This window comes from Heterocephalus glaber, unplaced genomic scaffold, assembly GCF_053883595.1.
Source record: "Heterocephalus glaber isolate CG9 unplaced genomic scaffold, H.glaber_assembly_v1.0 deba00001067, whole genome shotgun sequence".
Lineage (NCBI taxonomy): Eukaryota > Metazoa > Chordata > Mammalia > Rodentia > Bathyergidae > Heterocephalus > Heterocephalus glaber.
In genome coordinates, this window is record NW_028258187.1 from 4776434 (window position 1) to 4802895 (window position 26462).

The window sequence follows — 26462 nt, forward strand, 5'->3', positions numbered from 1 at the left end:
AATAGAAACTTAGCAAGTGCTTACAATATCATAAATTTCATTCATGAAGATGTCAGTCTATGAGCAGCCCCACCCATGGCATTGCCAACAACACTGGGGAGACCAACACTCCTAAATGGAGGTACAGATTAAGTGGTGGGAGCCACCCCCAACCTGTGCCTAACATGTATGTCCAAACCACATGAAAAGAAGGAGCAAGAGGAAGAGCTTTGTAGTGGCCAAAACGGAGCAGTACAGTGGTACCTCGGTTCGTGAACTTGATTCTTTCCATGATTCTGGTCACAAACCACATTGGATGAGAGTTGAATCAAACTCCAAGGTCAAGGTCAATGTTGACCTCATGGAGAAACTGAATTCGGTTCTTGTCCACTTCAATTTGTGACCAGAATCATGGAGAGAATTGAGTTTGTGAATCGAGGTATCACTATAATTTGAAGCAAAGAAAAAAATAGGGGGAAAAAATCCATTGTAGCACAGTAAGAAGTACTTACTCAATTATTCTTAAGAAAGTTTGAAAACAAAATAAGATGAAACTGAAAAATAACAAAACAAATCAAATCTAGTTCAAGCTCAAGAGTCAAAATTCCACATATAAAAGACATCGAATACCTACTATTTGTCAAACACCTACTATTTGATCTAAGTGGTGTAGTGCGCAAGTCCTGGGCTCTGCTCTTGAGGAATGTGGAACTCAAACTGTCTAGTAGGACCGGGAAGGTGACAGAAATGAGTCACACACAAGACCTGCAGTGTCTAAATATTAATCGATTGTTATCATGTAAGACTGCAGGAACTCTGTTTCCAGTTCTCCTGATTTTTAACATAAGTTGAAAATGTAGATGTTAAAAAGATTTCATTATCATTTTAATTACTTTCGATTCATTTTCAGAGCTGTATGGCATCCCACAAAACACACCTGGAAGCTACGTGCAGCTCACAAAGTTTGCAAAATTTGTGAGTATCTAGTCCTCCCTATTACTTCAAGGTCTCTGAAAAGATGAATTATATCTTAACTAGTGGCAAAATCCTTGTTGCATGAGATCTGATTATATGAGATCAACACATCAGCATTAGTTATTCACAAGAAATTGTGAACATACCAGACATATGCCAAAATGACTTTAAAGGCAGAAGCATACAGATTCTGCAACATATAGGGGACTAGTTGTCAATTTGTAGCAAGATTCTAAAATGCGTTATTTAAAATAACATCCTAGGAAAGTGGTACTATTGTCAATCATACATCCTGTGATGACTGTTAATCTTCTTTCTTTCTTTTTTCTGGTGTTGAGGATTAAAACCAGGGCCTTCACACTGAGCTACGTTCCCACCACGTTTCCATTTTTCATTTTGAGAGATCCAACATGGCTGAATAGAGGAGGAGTCATAGTATAGAGTTATAGGGAAGATCAACTAAAAGCACAGGTAGCTGGGCACAGAGGAGGGGTGTACACCCTGATATATTCTGAGACAGGGGCTCGCTCACCACAGTGCTGTTTTCCAGGCTTGGCTCCAACCGGCCATCCTCTTGGCTCAGCCTCTCAGAGTGCTAGGATTACAGACATGTGCCACCAAGCCCAGTCTGCGGATGGTTAATTTTCATTGTCAAAGTGACCGATTTGAGAGGCAACAAGGAGACCAGTGAACACACATTTGGGGGTGCCTGGGTGGGGGTTTGGATCTGGGACTACATCTGCTGCCTTGCTCCTTCCTCTTGGGCTCCTCCCCTTCCCTCTGTTTCCAGGCTGCCACTAGTTGAGCCCCTTTCCTGTGCCATGTCCTGTTTTGACAAGTTCTTTTATTATTTCCTAAAGAAAATACTGGAGAAATTAGAAGCAGGTAAGAGTTAAAGCAGAAAGCAAAGGCCGCCAGCGCATGACTTTCCAATAGCCAAATCCAGTGCATTCATTTTAGTCCTCACTGAACTTGAACCCTACATCAAGTGCTCATTGCTATTTATATGAATTCTCTTCTCCTTTAACATGCACCATACCTCCTGGTTCTCTTTCTTGCTTTTCCAGTTTCTTGGCTGACTCATCATTTTCTGCCAATAGCTTAAATTAACAAGAACTGCACATTAGAATCATCTGGGTGTATTTTCCAAATATATATGCCTACTGAGCTGAACTATCCATGATCAGGGCTCGGGAATTCTTATGTATATAAGGTGATGCAGTTAAGCAACCCTGACTAAGAATCACTGCCCTAACATTAAAGCAATTCCCAGAAATCTGCACTTAATCTTCTCTCTATATAGTTTCTCCCTGGGGGACCCTTCCACCACCAAGGTTTTAACGATAAACTCTACATAGATGATTTCTAAATCTTCAAGTCCGTGTCTTTCTTGAACTGAAGAACAGTATTTTCATGTGGTCACTAGGAACATTTACCTAGTTACATAATAGGAACCTCAAATAGAGCTACTCCAAAATAAACTGGTAGCTAAATCCCCTATCTTATCAAACCTGCAATGTTTCCTTGCTTTTTTCTTTTTAGATATGCGAGAGCATCCCTCTCTAGCCTGTCAACAAAGTGAGAAACGATGAGTGAAGAGGTCAAGACCCCTCCTCCCATCTTCCTCCTCAGTCAGGGTGCTCTTTCTCAGGGCCCCGCTCTCCTAAAGCACCGCGTTTCATGCGGTGAGACACCCCCCCCCCAGCCCAGCCTTGGGCTCGCTTAACATATCCATTAATTTAACAGACACTCATTAACCACTGTGTTCTAAGCCTAGGCCTGGGATGGGCCATTTTCTTCAGAAATGAGCAGAACAGATTCTCTGTTAGGACTCTGGTCAGAAAATCAGAATTACCAGTGGGTTCTTGAGCTAGAAGGCTATGTTGATTTATAGGCAGGAAAGCTTATGCTTCGTGAGTCAGCAGAGAGAAGCAGCCTGGCTGCAGAGGGAAACAGAGATGCCAGGAGGGGAAGCCAGCCGCGCCCCTGCAGCCCGTGGGGTGCTGTCTCAGTCCAGGTTTTCTTCAGTTCTCTGCTCCTCTGTAGGATTCCTGTGACCACATCTTTTCAGCATGCTTGTAATTCCCCGAGTCCCCTCAAGTGGATCTTTGTTCTTTGCAACTAGTAAAGCTCTGACACAGTGATGCTAACTGGGTCTGTATCCCTGACCTCCCTACCAGGTTGACCCTGATTCTGGCTCAGGATTCCCTGGATTCTGCCCACAAAGCAGCTGGCCAGGCTTTCTCTTCTCTCCCTCCCCAAGGTGTCTGTCCTACTACAAGTCCCCTTTTCATGTGAACTGGACCAAGGCCATTGTGCCCGCACTATCTGTTGCGGTGAGCCCCATTTCTAAGCCACCCACAGCAGCAGGAGAGTGACATCTCTGTCTCCACAAGGTGGTGCCCCGGACGGACAGTTTTGCAATGTCTCTGCAAGCTGAAGTCTAAATACTCATCGTGGGACATGTGGCACTGCTTCCAACCTGCACTCCCCGTCTCATTCCTGTGCCCTCACAGGCTGAGCTGCACCACAGAGCTCAGAGGGCAAACTGGAACCCCAGGGGCTGTGCACTCGGAACACGGTGGCTCTGACCAGGCCAGCGGCTCGGGGCTGCTGTCCTCCTCACTCTACCCAGCAAGCTTCTGTTCAGCCTTCAAGTTTCTTTGCTTGCTTTGGAACCCTAAATTGTAATGCACTGAGAACTACATGAGAACATATGAGGGCGTGACAAACAGAGCATGGGATGTAAGAACATGGGATGCATCCGTGTAAGGATGCACGGGAGTGTGACACACAGGGTATCTGTCCTGCACTGCAAGTCATTCAACCAACCTTTCTCTGGCATACATTCAGCAAAGTCTGAGGGGGAGTGCTTAGCTAAGTCCAAAACCTAACAAAACACTAAAAGTGACTTAGTATGACTTGTTTGATTGCATACACTAAAAGTATGTGTAATACCTCAGACATCTCCCTAAAAGCATTCCAAATGATCAAATTGTGTAGAAATTATAAATCTTAAACTTCTTTAGACTTAGATGTCTACAAGAACAGAATTCTCTCATTCTGTCATAATTTACGCGAAAAACAAAATTTTTTTTTAAAGAAACAATGGCACAGTCCTTTCTGCATAGCTAAAGTAATAAAGGGCTCTTCTGCAGACAAATTCTAGAACTTCTTAATTATACACAGGCTTATTATCTATATCCCCAGTGTTATAAAGTACCAGAACTTCATTAGAAAAATTAAGCTGGAAAAATGAAGGCAGTGCTTTGTAAGTTTCCCCTGGAAATTAGCTGGGAGAGGTAGAGAAATATTGGATCAAAAGAGGGTAATGACGCCTAACTGTGGCCTGGAGCACCTGCATGTATAATATGGTTCACACCATAGTAACTACCTCTCCTATTACTGCTTGTTTGGAGTGTTCTGTGTTAATGGGGTGAGCTAATTTAGTATTTTAACTTAAAAAGGCTCTACTGATTAATAAATGTTGCACACTGTGCTAGTAATTAAAATAAATAGAAGAGTTACAAATAAAAGTTGAATTGTTAAGAAAACATTATCTGAAAGTATGTGATAATCCCTATTTATCATAATACAATAACAGTTCAGACAGTATGCAAATGCTAAGAGTCCAAAGTGTTTGAAAAATCACACAAGTCAAAAAAATTTTTGAGATGTGTTAAATTTCCTTTCCACTATTATTTAGCGATAAATATAACCAGATCTTATCCATATCTACCATTCTAAATGTCCTTTTTAAAGCCATTATTTTGAGCTACATTCTTAATCTTTCCCACAACATTTCTCCTATAGCAATGCCTATGAAATGATGCTAATACTTTATTAGGAATAATATTTAAAAATATTTAAAAGCTTGTAATCCACCATTTACCAGGACTTTCATGTAAGCCAAGTTGCAAATTTGCAGGAATTGGAAGCATATAAAATTCACAGGTATGGAATATTTTTTAGTTTCAGTAGGTTAGAGAAGTTCAAGAAGTGAGACACTAGGTCTCTGGTACTAAATGTTTATAGGGTATCTCTCACTTCACCACCCCAATAACTATCAGAGCAGTAACACCTTTTATTTTCCAACACACGGAGAAACAGTTATTGATTGTCTGCAAAAGTTTAAAATATACAGTTACAGTGGAATTTAATCATGAACATCTCCTCTTAAGTCAAGTCACTATCATACATTTTTTTGTTTTGTACGGTTTTTGTTTTGGTACCGGGGATTGAACTCGGGACCTTGTGCTTGCGAGACAGGTGGCGGAACCACTGAGCTAAATCCCTAGCCCACTGTCATATATTTTAATCCTCAATATCCACACCCTAAATGTACAAGAATCCTTATGATGCAAGTGTCAGGGTCAGGGTTGTTGGGGTTATAGTTTTGCTCAGGCTTATAATGAACCAAAACAGGAAAGTCTGACCTAGCAAGCAGCTCCCTGATTTGAAAAACTTTAGGGCCAAACCTTGTATTTTCTTTTCCAATTGCTGCTGTAACAAATCACCGTAACTCTGGTGGTTTAAACCACACCAACTTAACTACCTTACTATGCTGGAGGTCACATATGTGAGGTGGGCCCTGCTGAGCCAATGCGGAAGTGCTGGCAGCCTGTGTTGCTCACGGATGCTCTCAGGGAGAATCTACTTCCTGGCTACAGGTTGTGTCCTCTTTGGTGGTGGCCCTCGTACCATACCCCACCTTCAAAGCTGCCAAAGATGCGCGAAGCCCTTCTCACATGGCATCACTCTGACCTCCGAAAATGTAACCAAATCTCCTTCTGTTTCCTCTTCCACTTTAAAGGCTCCGTGATGAGTGTAGCCTCACCCAGAGTCCAGGATAATCTCTCCATCTAAAAACTCCTTGATTTAATCACATCATTTTATTACAGGAAGTTACATTCACAGGTCCCTGGGAATAGAACACATGGAGTCTTTTGGGGCCATTTTTCTGCCTATCTTCACCAATTGGCACTTATTTCTGTTGCAATTTGCTAAATTCACTCTACTTTGGATTCAGTTATAGCCTGCACAATGATAGGCTTCTGCACTGAGGTAGGATCCTTATAATTCATAGAAGTTACAGTAGTCCCTCCCTCATCTCCAGTTCCACTGTCCAAGTTCTTAGCTACCTGTGGTCAATGGCAGTGGTATGACAATTACAGAAATAAACAATCCATAGGTTTTAAGCTGGGTGCCACTCTCAGGAGTGTGATGAAATCGCATGTGCCATTCCTGCCCCAGCCCACCTAGGACACAGTCATTGCTCTACGTGCAGTTTCCGTGCTGTGTGGGCCACCTGCCTGTTGGCTACTCAGCACTGGCACAATTACTCACTGCTGCTGTTTTGCAGTGTCTTGATATTAGGTAACCCTGGAATGAGTCAATGATGGCCCGAAAGCATAAGAAGAGTGAAACTGACAATTCAGACACACCAAAGAGAAACTATAGAGTGCTTCCTTTAAAGGAAACCAAAGAAGTTCTGAAACTAATAAGGAAAGCACATAGGACAGATAGTGTTTTTCTAAACTATCTGTGGTAGTGTGATTGGGTTCTCGGAGAGAATCTGCTAGTTTTGATTCGCTGGTGGATGCTGTTGGTGCCCAGGTCAGAAACATGGCCCAACTGGGTCCTAGAAAGTTTGGGTTGACAGCCTCTCCACAGTCCCACCAGGAGCTGATAACCTGCCCCACACACGGTATGTTTAAGTTCTTTTTTCTTCTTTATTCTAGAGCTATGACAGAGCTCTTGGGAAGGGAAAGCTCGCAAAGCAGTCTGTACTCGAGAAGGCCAAATTCTTCAGCAGCAGAGCTGAGAGAAGATTAAGGGTGTTGGGGCCTGTGTCCTGGTGGCTTGAAGCCATGGGACAGGGGCTCATTAAATGCTAACAAATTGTTTTTTAAAAATGCAACAAACACAAAAACTATCTATGGATTTTATCATTCACTGCAGGTCATGGGATGTATCTATATGGATAAGAGTAGACTAATGTGTTGGCATACAAGATCTCACACCTCTCATAAAACTTAAGGGGGCCCATACCACACCCTGCATCACCTACTGACCATTTCCCAGGCCATTCCATCCTGCTGTTTCATGAGTAAATTGAACATTAACTTTGGTAGCTCTGATACTATTCTAGCCTCTCATTTCTTCCACCTCTTCATAGTCACGACTTTTTAGCCATTTTATGTAAACAAATTGCATGGTGCACTTTCACATCTGAAAATATTCCTTGATATGTTCTCCTCTGAAACTTCAAACCCTAGGGTTCTCTCCGATAGCCATCTCCTATGAAGAAGTAGCGTTCTCATAACATTCTGCCTCATTTGAATAAAGGAGCATAAATACATTTATATTATGTACGCAAACAAAAACGACTGGATGGACACCCAGAAATGATTGGCAGTAGTTTCCCTGGAAAACGTGTCTGGGGATCACTGAGTAATGTTTAAGGTTTTTCCAATAAATATGTGCTATGGCATCAATTTTTTAGAAAGTAAGCACAACGCCTTTTTATTTCGTTTTTAGTGACTCTGAGAAGATTGAGTAAACTGAGGGAGGAGGCAATTTGGGAAAGGAGAGAGCTGGGAACAATGAAGGATGCGAATGGCTCAGTATCTCTGAGCGCAGAGCTCACTGTGGGACATGGCAAAGATTAACTACAGAACTGAGGCGGGGCCAGGTCCGGAGTGACCTGTCTCATGCAAAAGGAATTAAAATCTGTTTGCATAAAAGGGACGGAAATAATAGCAACACTGAACTTCATGAGTGTGGGTCTGGTAAAAGGCAGTGGGTCGGTGAAAGACAGGGAAGATGAGATAGAAGGCCTTCCACAGCAACTGAAGTAGGAAGTTCTAAGAGCCTAAATTAAGACAGCAGAGGTAGAACGGTAAAGGTATTTAAAAGGTAGGATGGCGGGACCTGAGGCCTGACGGGGTCCAAGTGATGCTGGAGAAGGGGAAGAGGTGACTCCACATCTCAGCTGGGGCGGTGGCACTGCACTGCACACCCAAGTCAAGAAGAGAATATTATTCTGCAGTGGAGGGGCAAGATCTTGGAGGGTCAAATGAATCAGTGGCCTGGAAGTGGGAGTTAAAGTCTCTCCAATAGAAGTCGTCACTCAAAGTTCATCTATAGAAAGAAGAAAGCCAGGAAAAGGAATAGAAGGCTGAGCCCTGCTATCGGTTTCCCAATGGGTTTCAGTGCATGCAGCATATTTTTCTCGAAATCAAGAAATTCATGTTCTCTTATAACATGCTCTTTCTCAGAAGTCTTAAATAATTGTCTATTGCCTGTAGGATGGATTTCCTTGGTCTTGAAGCTCTTTGTGGGGAAAATTCAAAACAGTCTGGTGACTGTTCTGATAACTTTCCTACCAACATTTTTCCCATCATCAACCTATTTTTATCTACTTTCTCTTGTTTGTCAAAATCTTAGATATCTTTTACAGGATTCCATTCCACTCCTTCTCTTTCAAGAACATTTCCCTAGTGAGACTGAGGATTAAATTAGTGCTAGGGTGCTTGTCTAGAATGCACAGGCAGAGCATTTGATACCCCACCACAAAAACAAAAACAAGGAAAAGAAGGGAGGGAGGGAGGGAGGAAAGGAAAGAAGGAAGGAAGGAGGAAGGAAGGAAGGATGGAAGGAAGGAAGGAAGGAAGGAAGGAAGGAAGGAAGGACGGACGGAAGGAAGGAAGGAAGGAAGGAAGAGAGGAAGGATGGACATTTCTGTAAATCATCAGAGACCAGAAAATATTCTGTATTTAAAACAACACAGTGTTGAGCACACCTGGTGGTGCAGGCCTGTAATTCCAGGATGGCAACTTTGTTCCTTAGTGAAATCCTGTCTCAAAAAAGGGCTGGGGATGTGCCTCAATGTGAAACCCCTGGCTTCACTTCCCCAGTACAAAAAACTGTCATAACTTACAACCAGTTTATGCAGCACACAGTAATTCTCACTTAGAGTTTCACTAGGTTTTCTAGTTGGGTCTCGAGCTGTAACATCCTATGAGACTAGAGACCTCACTGCGTTCACTGCTGTATCCCTAGAGCCTAGAACTCTTTCAGACACGCAAACATTTGTTAATCAATAAATATCTGGGTGACAGCTTGCCATAGAAAGGATCCATGACAATTACTAATTATTTAATTTCTTAGCTTCTCACAGATAGACATATGACTAAGAAAAATTACTGTTTCAAGAAGGCATGAGAAAATGGGATGAATCTTTATAAAAACAAGACCAAAAAGCAAAGCTTTAAAATTACTTCCAGACAACCCTGTGTAATCCATACTCTGTGTAAATTATTATTGCTCTGTTTTTATCTTACAGAACACAGGCGAACAGCAGATATCACCTATTAGCCTGTGATTAAGAAGCATTTTTGCCACAGCTAATGGCTACCTAGAAACGTACTACATATTATGGGTTGAACTGTGCTCTCCCCAGGCTGATGTGTCGAAGCCCCGATCCCTAGTACCTAGGAAGAAATAGGGTCACTGCAGACATACTAAATAAAGATGAGGTCACACTGGAGCAAGGTGGGCCCAGATGCAACGTGACCAGTGTCCTCATGAGAAAGGGAGGCGTGGGCACAGAAAGGCACCCAGGGGAACCCACGCGAAGATGAGAGCAGAGACCAGCAGGCTGCCCCTGCGAGCCAAGGAAAGCCAAAGACTTCACACAAGCAGAAGCTGGGGAAGAGGCCCACAAAGGTTCCTTGTCACAGCCCTGAGAAGAAACCAAGCCTGTCAACACCTTGCCTTCAGACTGCTGGCCTGCAGAACCCTAGGACTATAACAGGTTTCTGGTACTTAAGCTTCCCCATTCCTGGTACATAACTACAGCAGCCTTAGCTGACTGTTGCATTGGGAGAGCTGTCTTGTAACCTAAGCCCCGGTGAAGTCGGTACACTGTGGCTTTGGACAGCTCTGCTTGTGGTCCTTCTTAACTTTGGTTCTGGAGCTTGATGGAGGATATCCAGACTATCTTTGGAATTGGCGATTTCCTCTTCCTTCTTTGACGTCTTAAGTGGAGAATTATGATGCTCGCAGCAAATAAAAAGCATATAATAATTTACCTTTGATTAAGACCTTAGTGTGTTCTTGGCACTTTATATTCTTTATTTCATTCAATCCTCATTATACCCTCTTATGGAAACACTTATTTCTTCCTTACAAACAGGGAATAGGGGATCAATGAGGCTGAGGTGCTTTCCTAAGATCACACTGCTGTTGTGTAAGGGAGCCAAGATTTGAGCAGACGCAGAACTACTCCCAAAGGTGATCTTCCTTCTACTAACACACAGGGCCATTTTCATAATGGTATGGAAACTAGATCGCTAACTATATCAGACCCTCAGATAGAATGTTACCCTTTAAGCCATGAGCTTAGAAATAAAAGGCTGTACTTCCCAGGTTTACATAGGGGGTTCATGAGTAAGTTCATGGGACAGTGATAAACATACTGCCTTTAATTCCTCACAGGTAAAATTGGAAATGTGGCTATGGAACCTCTGAGTTAAAAAAACCATGGATCTCTATTAGAGGATAGACCATTTTCCCAGTTTCTATCACAATTATGATTGGCAGAGATATAAAATTTAAATCTCCAATTTTTGCCACACCAAGTGCAATTAGGCATTAATCAATATATAGACACCAAAGTAGTTTCAGAAGTGCTACAAAATCAGTGTTTCAATTTTCCTAATAGTGGAATTCTCTTTAGGCTAATTGGTAAGACCGATTGCTCAGCCTCACTACTAAAAACAAATGGCTTTGAACCTACAAGTAATTTCTTTACATTTCTGACTGGTTTGATAAATCTAGGTATGTTTCCATCTCTGAAAGGAGGATCATTAGCAAAACTATATAGACTAAAGATGCTCACAAATGTTCTATGGAAAATATAAATTGAGCTCTTCCTCTGGAGAGCTTATTGAATCTGATCTTTGTAGGCTTATCAAGGAAAATATTAAGAAAGTTTATCACAGTACTTTTACTATACAGGGATTTCTGTAGAAATATGAATGAAATGGTCAATAATCACCTGAATTATTTCAGCAACTGATCTTGTTATTTTACAAACCTTTGCATGATTGAATATATAAAAATAATTATGAGTAATTTCATATATTATTTATCACTAAGTTGCATATTTTGCTTGACTAAATCAGAGCATTAATCTTTTATAATTTCTAAGGTAAAACAAATTTACCTCCCATAACTAATTGGAAAAAATGTTACTTATTTTCTCATTCATTGTACACTGGTTAATGTAATTAATTGCTGAATCTGAATACCCTATAGCTAATTGTTTTCACCTCAAGTAACTGCTATAAAATATTTTATAAAAATTACTCGAGATGCTTGCCAATTTTATCTTTCATGTCAGTTTGTGTGAAAATTTTCAAGAGTCTTTTGAGAAATTTATGATTATAATACAAATATATATATATATCTGACTGAAAAAAATGATCCAAAACTCACTGTGAAAGCTAAGCTGTAATTCTAGTTTCTTTATATAAATAAACACACTTTTAAATCTATTTCATTATTATTCTTATATAAATTATTATTATGTACAGTATATTATATGATAATTACTGCCTGGTTTATACTGTGCAAACAACCATAACTAATAATGGCAACATTTTACATTATATTATAGTAGTATACAAGAATTTATAGTGATATTTCATACTATACTAAAATTATTACATTGTAATTATAATAATTTGTATTATAATAACAATAATGTGATTATCATTTATATATAAATAATAATGACTTATTGTAAGATACATTGTAATTATAATTGTATGATAGGTTACAAAGTGATAATAATAACAAGACTATTCTAGATTTTAAATGACCTATTTATAAATGACATTATGACTCTATTGATGACAAAGTACCTTAAGAGAGAGGAAGTACCTAGGGGAAAGATGTGGATATTGAGACTTAAATCATTAATGTTAATAATATAAAATTGTACATGATGTTAGGTAACTCTCTATTTCTTCTGTCACCTCCCTCAGTCATAAACCAACCTCCTTTGTTTTACATAATTTATTAAAAATATAAGGTTATATAATTGCATCCAAATGGAATGTAGTCCAAAATTTATTTTCATTTTGTTGGATATTGTTGTAAAACCATCACAAATACATTTATATTCACATTAAAAATATCACCTTCACACATGCATAGTTCTCACTTCCTTAAAATGCCATTTGCTCTTTTTTTATCTTTGAGAAGCATACACATACATATTTGGGGGTAGTGGCATATTTGTTTTTTTCTTTTGAGTAGTATACAAGGCATGATCGAAAAATACAGTGCGTGTTTAAATAAATTTTACTACAGTAGAAGACACATTGCCATTAATCACCCTTCAAATTCTCCCATCTTTGTTGCCACTTTCTGAAGCAGATGTGGAAATCCTCTTTTGCGGGTGGTGTGATCAAAAATGTGATGAACGCTGCTGAAAGGCAAGCTCCTAAAAACATGATGGTGTGACTTCAGCTCTTCCCCAAAGTCAAAATGACCATGAAAGGTAAATGCTTTGCACTGGTCTAGGCCACTGAGGAGCCACAAGAGCACAAGTAGACACTCACAAAAGGATTTTCAGAACTGCTTCAGGAAGTGGCAAGAAAGTGGGATATGTGTTTTCAAAGTGAGAGGAAGGATTATTGAGGGGAATTAATGACAATGTGTGCTTTACTGTAATAGATTTTTAAAAATTTAAATATTTAGCATCTTTTTAATCACACCACATGTATGTCTGTTGCCATCAACACTGACTTCAGGTACAATATTTACATGTTATAAAGTGGCTGCTTTTGAGCAGGTCAAGAGTGGCTTTACCACTTGTCACAAATAAAGGTTTCTCTATCATATTAGGAAATAAAGACTATTAGGGAATTCAGAGACACAACCATGGCAAAGCTCTGTTTGTAAGCGAAGAACTCACATTTTGTCACTGATGTTTCGCACCCACTCTTGCCCTTGGAACTCCTGTCTGGCCGGCGTTAACTCATCTATCGGTTGTGCCACTCGCAGTGTGGGCTCCAAAGGCTTGTAGCGCTGCTCTAACACTTCGTTGATATTTCGGAAGGGCCCCTGAGAAGACCAGTGAGACAGAACTTTACTGTGGAAGACTTTTTTGACACTGTTGACAGCCCAGGCTAGTGAACATACACAAAGTATAGCAACTAATTTTTTAAAGCACAATTGATTCTTCTCTGAGTTAGGAGATACAGGGATATCAAAAATAAGAATAGCATTTATCTTCAAGGAATGTTACTTCAAGTAAAATTGCTATATTAAAAATGTTTTAGATTAAGCAGCAGTTTCTTGAGTTACATGGAAAGATTTCCATGCTGTAACTTGCAAACTTGTGAGTTGCTTTGTTTACTAATTTTCAAAAGAACATTTCTTCTGATACCATTTAAACACAATTCTCTCGCTTTTAAGAAAAATACCAGAAAATAACCTCAAGCACAGCTTTCCAGGAGCCTATCTATAAACAGAAATAGGAGAGCATATGGGTTTTTTCATTAAATTAAAGCTTTTAAATGAAGACCGATTTTCAGATGAAATGCTAGCCACCTATACAGAGAAAGCCCCAAAATTTTAACATATTTTAATGTTCCTTATTATTCTAACTTCTATTTTTCCATTACTCTGTAACCAACAACAACCTTTTGATGACATGAACACATGACATTGTGAAGTGACTTAAGATATCTGGCTCTGAAGGTAGTAGTTACTTATACTGGTTACTAGATCCATTAGTTGTCTAATTGCTATCACGTTACACACATGATGAATCAGAGGCAGCTCATGGTTCTGCTGTACCATTAATTACACATCACTTTCTTTCTCTCCCACTTTCATGCCAGAGAGAAGTAATATAAAATGAAGATTTCTAGTCCAACTCCTTCCTCTCCAAAATCTCTCCTTTCAATAGGTTATCACTAACAAGGCGCAGCTGGAAACGCAGCGCACTCTCAGTGAAGATGGTGGGGTTAATAAAAAGAAATGATTCACGCCTCATTTATGTTCACTTATGTTTTACATTAATAGAAACCAATAATAGGAACCAGTTACCATAAAAGTCATGGACCGTAAATAACACAAATGGCAAATAAGTATCATCGAGTACTTTTCACAGCTGGACAACAGGATTGCTATATTTGAAAGTAGTTAATGGATTTTTATTAGAACTTTACTTTTTAAAGATACAGCAATGTGATTGTAGGTCTGCTATGAAGAAACCAAACTTTTTTTTAGCAGATTCGTATTTTCTATGGTTAAAAAGAATTAATATGTAGTTGTGTAACTAGAGGTAAATTACTTCTCCAGGCCTGTTTTCATCATCTGTGGAGTGGAATAATATCTATGTCACACATTTGCTCTTCTGTAGGAGAATGTAACATGGTTAGCATTTACCCAGGGCACACTAAACACACAAACCTGATACTGAGGGAGGCACTATTCCCATTATTACTCTTATTAGTTTCAAGAAGAGTATAAAGAAGGGTTTGAGCAGTCATAGCATCAAAAAAATAAGAGAGCCAGGCATGGTGGCACACACCTGCAACCCTAGCACTTGTGAGGCTGAAGCAGGAGGATTGCCCCAAGTGTGAGGCCAGCCTGGGCTGCAAAGTGAGTTCAAGGCCAGCCTGAATTACATAGAGAGACCCTGTCGAAGAAGAAGAAGAAGAAGAAGAAGAAGAAGAAGAAGAAGAAGAAGAGAAGAAGAAGAAGAAGAAGAGGAGGAGGAGGAGGAGGAGGAGGAGGAGGAGGAGAAATAAAAGAATTGTCTGAGCTCTGACTTTGAAGAGGCCAGCACCCACATGGAGGAGTGGTAGTCTCAGTGGCCACACTTGGTTTTCACACTTACTGACATATGAACATGCACACATCTACTCCTAGACTCACCTTCCTATCTGTGCTAGAACTCACTAATTCCAATGAGACTAGGAAATGAAAGAAAAGGAGCCTTGCTTAAGCAGCAGCTTAGAATGAAAATAATTGTGGTCTTTTGGATTCACCATCTGGCCTCCTGCCACCATGTCCATTTCCCTGTGTCTTTCAGTGCTCAGCCCATGGATTTGTATTTTAGAGAGTTCATGTCCTGTCTTCAGCATAACAGTCCATCTCCTTGAATGAGCAAGTTTCCCTTTTGGCAAAGCCTTGGTACTTTGTATTTCCTTTGATAGCCTGAGATCACGTGACCATAAGGTGATCCAGGAACATGTGACCCCAGACTTTGGAAATAGCTTCAAACTTTAGATGTACTTACTGTGTTCATTTCTAACAATTGATCCCTAGGATACATAGCCCCCCCAGGACTCAGTGTGACCCTACCTGTCTTCCTGGACTCTTAGCTTGTATAGTTGTCCTATACATTGAAGAAATCACTTGGCCAGTACAGTACTTTGTTCAAATATTTTCATTTGGGCATATTTTTAAATGTCCTCAATGATGTATTGAACTTTTTATTAATTAGATAACATAGGCTCCTAGGGCAGAGAAGCTGAGCTGGTCCCAGCACCCAGAAGGAAGCTCCCCCGCTGCCATCCCAAGCTCCTAGGGCAGAGAAGGTGAGCTGCGTGGGCGCCAGAACCACCACCCCCCCACTGTGGAAATGAGAAGACACATAAACAAGCCTCAAAAACAGACTTCTGGATCACCTACAGCAACCCCAAAGGGAAACGAGATGGAACAATCTGATGCTCAATCACCTGGACTCTCTGAACTAGCAACAAAAGAGGATCTGGGAAAAATGAAATCAGAAATAATTACTCAGATAACAGCAAAGATTGTGCCTATGGTGCAAGATATGATTAATAAATCTAGAGAGGACACAGATAATTAGATAACATACAGGGAATGTGGATCAGTCAAACAAAACAACACAAAACAATCCCGTTCTGTGAAAATAAAAAAGGAAACAGGAAGGAAGAAAAGCACAGAATAGGAAAAAAGGAAGAAGGAGGCAAAGGAAGAAAATAAAAAAGAGAAAGAAAGATAGGGGAAGAAAGGACAAGAAAGGGAGAAAATAGAAATGTCAGGATCAGAGGATGAGAAGGAACATGATGTGAAGAATGAAGGAGATAGGAAAAAGAAGGAAAAATGAAAGGAGAAGAGAAGAGAGAATAAAGGAAGAAAAAGGGAGAAGGAAAGAATATAGTAGCAGATATCATTTTATGGAATGCTAGATAAACGTAATTTATCTGTGTGTGTATACATGCACATATATGTATTTATGAAGTCCTACATATATTCCCTACACAAACATATGTTTCTCTCTCTCCACATTTGCTCTCATACATATGAAGTATATAATTGTATATTTTTCTATTTTTATACACTGTATATGCATATATATCTTCCATATGGATACTGAATATATATACATTTATATATTTGCATTTTCTCTTTTTCCATATATGCATATATATTTTCCATATGGATATCTGACTACACCATTTATACACACATTTCATATAAACATACAATATCTAAATATATCTTTTATCTATCCATCTTCTGCCCATGCATTTCTAATACACTAGGTACAGGAGCGTACATTTACACTCGCACGTGGAAGCATGGAGGGGCAAAGCTGTGTAAGAAATAACACTTGTATTGAGGAAAGTGTGGCAATAGAGATGAAGGGTGAATACAAACAAATATAGCAGAAACCACCTCATAAAAGTATAATAAAACCAAAGCAGTAAGCAAATACGGAAACGCTGTAAGGCACCTACAAAATATGCTGAATAGTTAATGCTGTGCATAGTGTGCAGTATAGTAATGTGAGCACATGATCTCCAGGGCATTTCCACTTTATTTTATGCATACCATATAATTTTTCCATGTCCTAAAAAGCTGCATAAAACTCATGTGGCAACAATAACTATCTCAATAAATATAACACGCAACATGGATTATTAAATATTCAAAATGCAGCGTTATACCTGGTAGCTCAACAACCACTTAGTGCTTAATATCTGTATATTTAAAAACTGAACACTTAATATACAAGCAACAGAAGTACTAAAGCTATTTTCTCTACAGAATAACAAAATTTAATTGTCTATTTTGATGATTTATATAAATACCCTTACTTGTTCTAATAGAAATAAATAGCAATGTGAATAACTCCAAATGGTAAAAATTCAGCTATTTATAAAATGTACTTTAAATTCACATTTAAGCTATTTTCAATGCTTTAATTAATTAATTGGTATAACTTATTTAAAGGGAATACAACTGTGCTCGAAATACATGTCTCCGAACCAAATGGAAATTCCCCCACTCCCTCTCATCCTGTCGCTCACCTCCTCCCTGCTGTGCCATGGTTCACACCAAGGACAGGTGCTCTGGAAGCTTGGTCCACACAGTAACGGCATTGAGAGCAGTGGAGTCTTTGGGGTCGTGAGAGTGTCACCCCAGGAGGGACTAACGCTGCTGTGATGTGAGGGCATCTCATGGCTCGGCCGGCCCTTCCCCTCCCTGTTCTCGTCCTGCTGTCATGTGGGCCAGACAGACAGAGCTGCTTGATGTTGGATTTCCAACCTCCAAAACTGTGTGTTAAATAAACCTCTTTTCTTTTGAAAGTACTCAGCCTCGTTGTTTTGTTATTAATATAGCCTCTTGGTATATTTCAGAAAGAGGAAGAGTTAGCAGCTTCTATATATTATTTGGATAAACAGATTAGTTTAAAGGTGATTTAAAATACTGCTATGGGTGTGATTCCAAAGGAATCAGAGATGAGGAAAAACAGAAAATGGCCTAAGGGAGAAACTGACCTCACAGATTTTCAATTATTTTTATGACTTCTACAATATAGTTTTAGGCATCTGTTAGCAATACTAATTATCAGTCAGCAGTTCTGAAAAGGGAAAAATGTACAATTAAAGGGAGTTCAAGGCATAATTATAAATAGTGGAAACACAAGCTATCACAAATAACTGCAGTAAGGTGGGCAAATTTCTATGGGCAGAGAACACAGGCCGTCTTACTGAGGCTAGCTCAAGGCTAGGGCGTAGGGGTCTCTAGAGGCCCCATGACCTCTGCCTTCTGGTTCTCCAGGCTTTGCATAATCTCTTGCCCTGGAATGTAAAGCGGACTTCCTTCTTCTCTAACAAACAGACTAAGGAAAAGGCCATAGGGTATCACTTCTGCCATTAAATTCTGAAAACTCAGTGGGGTTAACTTTGTTTTGGGGTATCTCTAATTCTCAAAACCAAGTCATTCTTAAAATGGTATGTACATAAGAAGATATGGGTCATCATCAGAATGGAGGTTAGATTAAACACGTGATAATACGTACACAGCTTTACTTCCAAAATAGATTGCAGCAAATACTTTATAATATTTTTACATAAAAGGTCTAGGTTTTAGGCAAAATCTATCTTTAACTTCATATTGAGCACAACAAAATTCAACACCAGAGAAGCATTTGCTTAGTTCTTTAGTATACACTTTACCAGTAACTTACGTAATTTAAAATTAGGTTTTTGTAAGAAATAATTTTCCTCTCATCACTCATTTTAAAAATTAATTATTTAAATAGCAAGACACTATCCGTAGAGTAAAAACATCTACCCACAGAATGGTAAGAAATATTTGCAAACCTTGGATCTGATAAGGTATTAATAGCCACAATATAGAGAGAACTCCTAAAACTCAACAACAAAAGCAACCCTAAATGTGAGTCAAGGACTTGAACAGACATTTCTCCAAAGAAGATACAGCAATGACCAATGAGAACATAAAAAGATGCTTAAAACGGAATGATTAGGGAAATGCAAGTCAAAACTGCAAGGCGATACTATATCACACCTTTTAGGGTAGCTCTTAGTAACCAGGAAATGAAAAGCAGAGACAAAGACATGGAGACCTGGGGCCACTGGGGCACTGTTGGAGGGAACGGAGAATGGTACTTGGGCAACAGTAAAAACTGCAATTCAGCTTCTGGGTGATCCGGGAATGCCCCGCCCCAGGCAGATACCCTAAAGAGGGAGTGTTGTTCGTACACCCATGTGGATAGCGACCTTATTCACAGCGCTGCAACATGGCAGTCACCCGTGTCCCCAGACAAACGAGTGGACAAACTGTCACAGGCCCATGTAATGGGATTCAGCCTGAGAAAAGAAAAGACGTCTCCTTCCTGTATTTATTTTACCTAACATGTGCTACAACATGGCTGCAACATAAGGCCACCAAGCTAAGAAAAATATGCCATGACATGGTGAGGGAGGGGAGGTGGAGAGTTGTTACCGAGCATCGAGTTTGGGTTTTCCAAGATGAAAAGAATAAAATGAGAGAAGACAAAGTTCTCACAGGTCTAATTAGTACCTGGCAGGGCTTCCTATTGATAGGAGGAAGACTACCGGACCGAGGGAAGGAGCGGGCGCTGGTGCAGGCCAGCCAGTCGGCCAGCCCTGCACACTGCTTCTGCTGGACTCTCCGTCTCTGGGGAACCAAAGGCTTTGCCCTCTGCAGCCGCAGCTCCCAAGGATCTGGCTCTTTTCTGAATGGTGAATTGTATATGCCTGGAATCTAAAGCAGAAGAAAGCAGCTTTGGTTTTTATCTGTAGTTTTCATATAAAACATAGGAAGATGAAGTTGGACCCTGTACATTTTCATACATTTAAGGAATTTTTAAACTACCACTCCAATCGCTTCTCAGCCTGCTGGCTAAGGTCAAGTGTGAACTATCACCCTGCTTCTTAATCACAGGTGGACCTCAGGTTCACCTGCAAAGACTTTGCAAAGCGATCACACTTTGTCTCCATGCTACAGCAACAACATTAGCATCTCACAAGATTGAATAGCAAATGTTAAAAACCACTGAGCTGTAGTTTCTATCCACCACACACTGCATATTTATGTTATTGCATTTAAGGAAAAAATAACAGAGGGCCTTAAAACACTTACTTCAGATTTTAATGATAAATTACTGCATTTCACTGTACTTGTAAGTCACAGTTTCATTACAGGAGATGAAAAGTTTCAATGCTTGAGCTACTTTGGGGTGCAAAGTTTGTACTCAATAAATATCTGGTTATTTGAATAACACACCTTCGTGTTAGCTATTCTAAGCCCTATACTTTGATAGTCAAAGTGGTGTCACACATGCAAAGTATATTAGTTATCACTCAAAATTACACCCTGTATAGACGAGCTGGTTAGGTGCTGAGCTTCTGTAGTGTAATGCTGCCCTTGCAATTCTATCATCTACTTCATCACATATTGCCTCAAAATAGTCTAGACCTACTTAGCACAACATCTGTCATACTGTAGAGCTCCATCGATATGTGTGTGGCAAATGCTAAATTCAAGATTAGCAGATGTCTGTTTTCTGAAAATCTGATATTATTTGAGTACACAGACTCCAGGGAACCATACTTTGACAGCAGCATATTTTGATGATATTTTATTTCCACAGAAACAAAAGCAAACAAACACATACATACTTATGCATACATTTCTGTGTACATAAGTACATACATGCATGTTCATATTCATAGAGAAAAATTACACTTTAAAGGTTAGCATGAGTTATGTGGTCAATCTGTGGATATTCTGAACTATATAAGGAATATATCTATTAAGTCTATCTGTGCTTCCTAAAAATGGACTTTTCTCTTAGGCCATTATCATATCCATAAATGTTCCTCCCTATAATTACTTCAGTAATTCAAAAATATTAAGATTAACCAGGATAGCAGTCTTTGAAAATCTATCCACCAAAATTTTATGTTTCTAATTTAACACTTCAGTAACTGAACATCAATGCAGGCTTGATTCAATGTCCTCACTCTAATGTTTCCTTAATAATTTGGTGCTATCTCCAGCACAGTGCCTATCACATTGTTTCAGAGTTGTTTTTATGTGTATCATGCTTCCTATACATAAGCAAGCAGCTGGATCACAGAGGCTAGTTCTGTTTCTGATATTTTTGCAACCGAGGCTTAGCAGAGTGCTAGTCACAAAGCAGACACTTAATACAAGGGGTGATCAAAATATTCAGTGTGTGTTTAAATTTAAAAATTACAGTAAAAGACACATTGTCATTAATTCTCTTGTTCTGGCTTGTATCTAGATGTCCCTCAAAACCTCATGCACTCATAGATGAGGCTTTTGGGAGTGAATGGATCATGGATGTGATAATGGATCATGGATGTGTGATACTGGGTTAGTCCACTGATTAGTTTTAGTATAGTTCTGGTTGTGGATGATAGCTTCACTCAAGAAGGAAGACCTACCCTGGGTGTGGGTGTGGTGTGACAGCAACCAATAGTCTTGCAGTCTGGATGGAATAAAAAGGGAAAGAAGGAAGACTCACTTCCTGCCTGCCATGCCAGAGACTGTTTTTCCACTTCAATGCCCATCTGCTGTGCCACTCTGTCTTTGACCCAGCCAACTACGAACTGAAACCTCTACAAACTGTAAACGAAAATAGACCTCTCCTCTTTTGACTTGTGAGTGTTGGTTATTTTGTCCTAGAAACAAGAAAGTAACTAAGATATCCCTTCAAAATACTTCTATTTTTGAGCATACTTATTCCATCATTCTTTCCAATTTCTGGAGCAGTTCTGGAAGTCATCTTTTGTGCATGTCTTTATGAAGAGTGATCAAAAATATGGTAAATGCTGCTTCCAAATACCATCCAATGGAAAGGCAGGTTCATAAAAACATTAGTAAGTAGTCATCTACCTTTTCATAGTATCTGTCACCATGCAACTTTGGCTCTTCCCCAAAGTCAGAATGACCATGAAAGGTCAATATTTTGAATCCATTTGGGAAATCAAGGGAGCCATGGGAGCACAATTAAAGATATTCATGAAAAAAGACTTACAGTACTGCTTCAAATCACATGCAAACCATAGCAAGGCAGAGGAAGTAAGCAATAGGACGAGAGAGGGTGGGAGAATTTCCAGTTCATTTGGAGGCATGTATTTGGGGTACAGTTGTATTCCTCTTAAATAAGTTATATCAGTATTCTAATTAAAGCATTGAACAATGGGATACATGTGTTGAAAATGAAGGGGAGTATTTTGAGAGGGATTCATGGTAATATGTCTTTCACTGTATTTTTCAAAAGTTTAAACTTTGACATTTTTGTCATATCTGATAAATAAATGCTCATCTAGAACAACAATGTGCAGTTTAGAAAAGCCCATAAAGCTATTTCAGTGTTGCCTTCCAAAGCCACATAAACATCTGAGGAAAACTTTTGAGATTTATTTCAAAGTCTTATGGACTGATTTCAAGGAATTTACAGATTCGGCCCTTTTCCCTTTCTTAACATATCAGTTTTAGTTTATTTTAAAAGACATTTTGATATTGACCTTAATTATCACAGATCCATTTCAGTTTCCTCTAACTCAAGTGTTTTTATTTCAAAATTTTATTCTATAAAAAAAAGTTAGTGAAAAACATTTAGTATATCTAAAAATATTTTGGAACTGGCTCTTTTGGATTTACTCCTTGCTATGATTGATACAAGAAAACATATTATGCTGAAAAATGTTAAAGGGCAGTTATATAAAGTATTTTTAATGCCATGCTCACATTACCTCATGATCATAATAAATATACATAAAGTGGATACATAGGTAGCTTAAATTAATGTTAATGAAAGAAAATATATACACATATATTCACAATAGCTTTAAGTGGACAGTAATTTTTAAGTGGATAGTAATTTTAAAGATGATTTTTAGGTTGATTTTCTATGATGACAATATACAGTTGTTATGAGAAAAGACAATAAATGTTATACTAAAAGTCTTTTTTACATAAAATGTAAATAAATCATCTGGTCAGTGATGATCTAGTTAATTGAAGTTAGTTTATTAGTAAAATTTTCACACTCCCACAAATTAAAAATTTTCTAGGTAGTTTGTTAGTTTATTAGTAAAATTTTCACACCCTTACAAATTGAAAATGGTAAAATACATACACTTCAACTAGATTATAATTTATCATTTAAAAATATCTGTCTACATGAATAACCACTACCGGCTAACTTTACCGCATTAGGAATCTTGATTCCTTCTGCATTTGCATGCACGTGTATACATGGGCTAGATGGGAAATGCAAATAGATCAGTAGACATGATAGCTTTCTTAAATTATATTTTGCAACCTATATGGAGACCTCCTCATGTGTATTCTCTTTGCAATTTAAATCAAATATAGATAGAAAATATATTTTAATTGAATTTCAAATCTATAACTTAAAATCTTCAAGGTGTCAGTATTTTAGACATTAATCTAATACATTTGCTAGCTTACCTCAATAAAAACAATCACAGGACTCCCTCGATGCCTATAGTAAGCAAAAACACTATTTATATTTCTATAGTCATTTAATTATTATTTCTTTACATAGATAAAACAATCTAAATACACTATTTTCTCAGCTGACAAATTTCATAATTTCTAAGCCACTTATGAATAATGGTTTGCTGCTGCTTTTTTCACATATCACCATGAGTCACAAAAGGTGGAAATAACCCTAAGGGACCGTGACATATTTTCCAGTTTTCACATTTTTCACAACTTAGAGGGGCAGTAGCCAAGCTAGCTTTGGGGACTTCACTTTCAGCAATAATTTTCTAGAGTGACCAACACTATGGGGAAATCTGTGCTAACTGTTTAAAAAAAAGAAAGAAAGAAAAAGCCTACAACTGAGTTATTTGCAGTACTGTCATGCTAACATTCAACTCAATAAGACCCAAGAAGTCTCAGGAGAAGGCTCTGCTAATAGCTTCTCACTGACCTCCTTGCATCGGGCCTGGCTGCTGACTGCCAGCCCAGTGGTGAATACGGTAAATGAGGTGTGAAAGAACTGGGTTTTTTTAAAGCCTATGATTCTGACTCGTCAAAAGGAAAAAAAAGGCAATGAGTTATATAATAGATATATATTTTTCTTGAATTCTTTCCTTCAGCCCCTCTATCATGGGAACTTAAGCGTGACCTGGAATATTAATTATGTCAGGTTGAGCAACGAGCAAATGTACCATTTGTTACCCAGTCACCCTTAGCATCACATTAATATTTTGAACCATTCCATATTTTTAACAATCTATCGGTTGGCTTTTTTCTTCTCAGTTATTCTGACACACAAGTATTTGAACGTGCAACTAAGTTGAAAACAAATGGACATACTGCTTATATCTAGAGCATTTACTGTTTTATTTCACAAAGAGTATTTTCACAGCCATTTTCCACTCATACACTGACCTTTATTTTGTAATTGCCTGGGGGAAGCTGTAGTGTAATGCTTTTCTCCTGTCTTTGTTATTGAGGTTTACTTTAAAACACATTTCTATAAAACAGGAAGAATATGAAACAGGATTATGTGTACCTATAATCCCCAAACCATAATTACTAATGTTTCAGATTCATATTTTACCATGTGAGAAATAGTAATTTCTCATAATTTGAAAGAAGGCTTATTCCAGGAATAAAAAACCGGTAAGAATGTAAGTATACAGGGTAGACAAGAGAACTCAACTTTTACTTTTGAAAGTGACAGTTACACAGCAAATAGAGGTTATGGAGTCCCACAAAAAGAAACAAAATTTAATACTCTTCATGCTCCTTGATTAAAAATTTGTGAATGTGTAAGAGATAAACAGTTCCAAAGGGAACTGGCTAAAATATATTGTCCCAAGATTGAAGCAAATACGTTTTTGAAAAATAAGACATTAAGGAAGAAGAGGAGAGTAGTACAGATTTCTAATACCTAGGAAAGAAAAAGTAGGCCAGAGAACTGTGAATGAAATACTTACGAGAGTAGGGACTGCTGAATCAACACTGACCAGTGCACTTCATCATAATTATCAGAATATACTAGTGCCTGGGGATTTATAAAAATCCCACTCAGCAAATAATTGCCCTGCTGTTAGGAGACAGTCAGAGTGTTAACACACTGTTACAGCCCAGCGTTTAGTAAGATATTCTGCATTCAGTTACTCCTGCTGAGAACTAAGAGGAGTCATGGTCACTCCTCAGCCACAGCAGGGATGCTGTACGTGCACTGCAGATGTCACCACACCCACCCTCGGGTGTAGCACCCAAGAAGGGATACAACTTTCTTGAGCACATTAGGGATTCACAAGATTAGGTTTTTTGTAGCACTTATCTCCAGAAAGCAAGACTTTTTAAACTATTCACTGACCATAAATGCTTTTTGTCTTCTTTTACTTCAGTTAAGGAATGGATTTCTTAGGGTTGGTGGTACAGCTCAGTAGTAGAGCTCTTGCTGGGCACGTATAAGGACATGGGTTCCATCCTCAACACCACACACACACACACACACACATACACACACGTAAATGATTTCAGTTTAAAAAAGTTGCAGTGAGTTCATATTAAGTTTAGATACCAGAAAGTGAAAATAATAACTCAGGGGGAATGGGGGGCCCTTTGGCCCTCTTCTGGTATCTCAAACCATAACAGACACCATCGAGGGTGTTATTTCATCCACCTTCACTGGGTTGTTTGTATACTTATTCAAAACCATGCCTCCTGAATTCTTCAGTGCTGCAGAAGAGAGGATTCTTTCAAAAAAAAGTAACTGCATTTAGCTTGAGTTTTTCTGGAGAATTTGAGAACTTAGAGGTACACAGTACAAAGGGAAAGTAGTTCTACAGAAAAATTTACTCTTAGAAGAATCCCTTACTACTGCAGTATACTTTCTTCATTCTAGAAGATATCCATTTTTTCTCATATATTTCACATACCAAAAGCCAAAGGTGTATTTTGATCTTTTCCTTACACAATAGAAGAGAGATAATTTAAGTCAAATATTATTCCCAATATAGCTGGTTTTACGAAGTTAGCAAAAATGTATATTTTAAAAAATTATTTTGATATCTTGATCAATATTATTAAAACTAAAGCATTCCCATGCAATGATTAGAGTGAACAAATTCAAATAAGTTTTCTCCTGTACACTAATATAACTCAATTAATATATAGCATCTACTAATTTAGAAATATCTCTCTGGAACGGAGGAGGGCACAGAGATTTAAAACAGCGATCATTCCTGACAAGCCCTTGTCAGAGGGGGAGGAGGGTGAGATTCAGGGAGTGGCTCCACAAGGGACAGTAACAGAAGCCACATGAAGGGCTGACCTCCAGGAATCCGAAGAAGGGATACACTCCAGGCCATGGTAAAGGTATGCAGCCTTAAGAAACCTCTTTGGGAAAAAAAAATCTGAATTTGTTTTAAAAATAGCTAGAACATTCCAATGAAAAAGGAAGAAAGGCATTTCAGGCCAAGAGAATGATAGAATATACATGTAGTCATGGGAAAATGCAGTTTCTGTTCAGGGAATACCAAGTTGGCCAGATTAAAGATGACACTATTGTCAGGGGAGAGATGGGGAATAATCCTAGGAGGCTGAAAGTTTGGAGTTAATTCTATATAAAAATTGGAATCTCTTGATTT

General features: G+C 38.7%; 1 protein-coding gene across 6 annotated transcripts in view; it reads right to left on the bottom strand.

Annotated features, from left to right (window-relative positions):
- The window catches only part of Spata17 (spermatogenesis associated 17), a 195474-nt gene that overhangs the window by 65420 nt on the left and 103592 nt on the right, over positions 1 to 26462 (bottom strand). For 5 of the 6 annotated variants that reach the window (XR_015450762.1, XM_004867388.4, XM_087209869.1 and 2 more), the window contains exons 7-8: positions 19348 to 19551; positions 12944 to 13092 (exon numbers count right to left, since the gene is read on the bottom strand). Coding sequence is in view for 5 of the 6 variants with exons in the window: in XM_004867388.4 (XP_004867445.1) it covers positions 12944 to 13092; positions 19348 to 19551 (353 nt within the window). In the remaining variant the exon portion in view is untranslated. The remainder of the gene's footprint in view (positions 1 to 12943; positions 13093 to 19347; positions 19552 to 26462) is intronic. The other variant, XM_087209870.1, reaches the window with a different exon arrangement.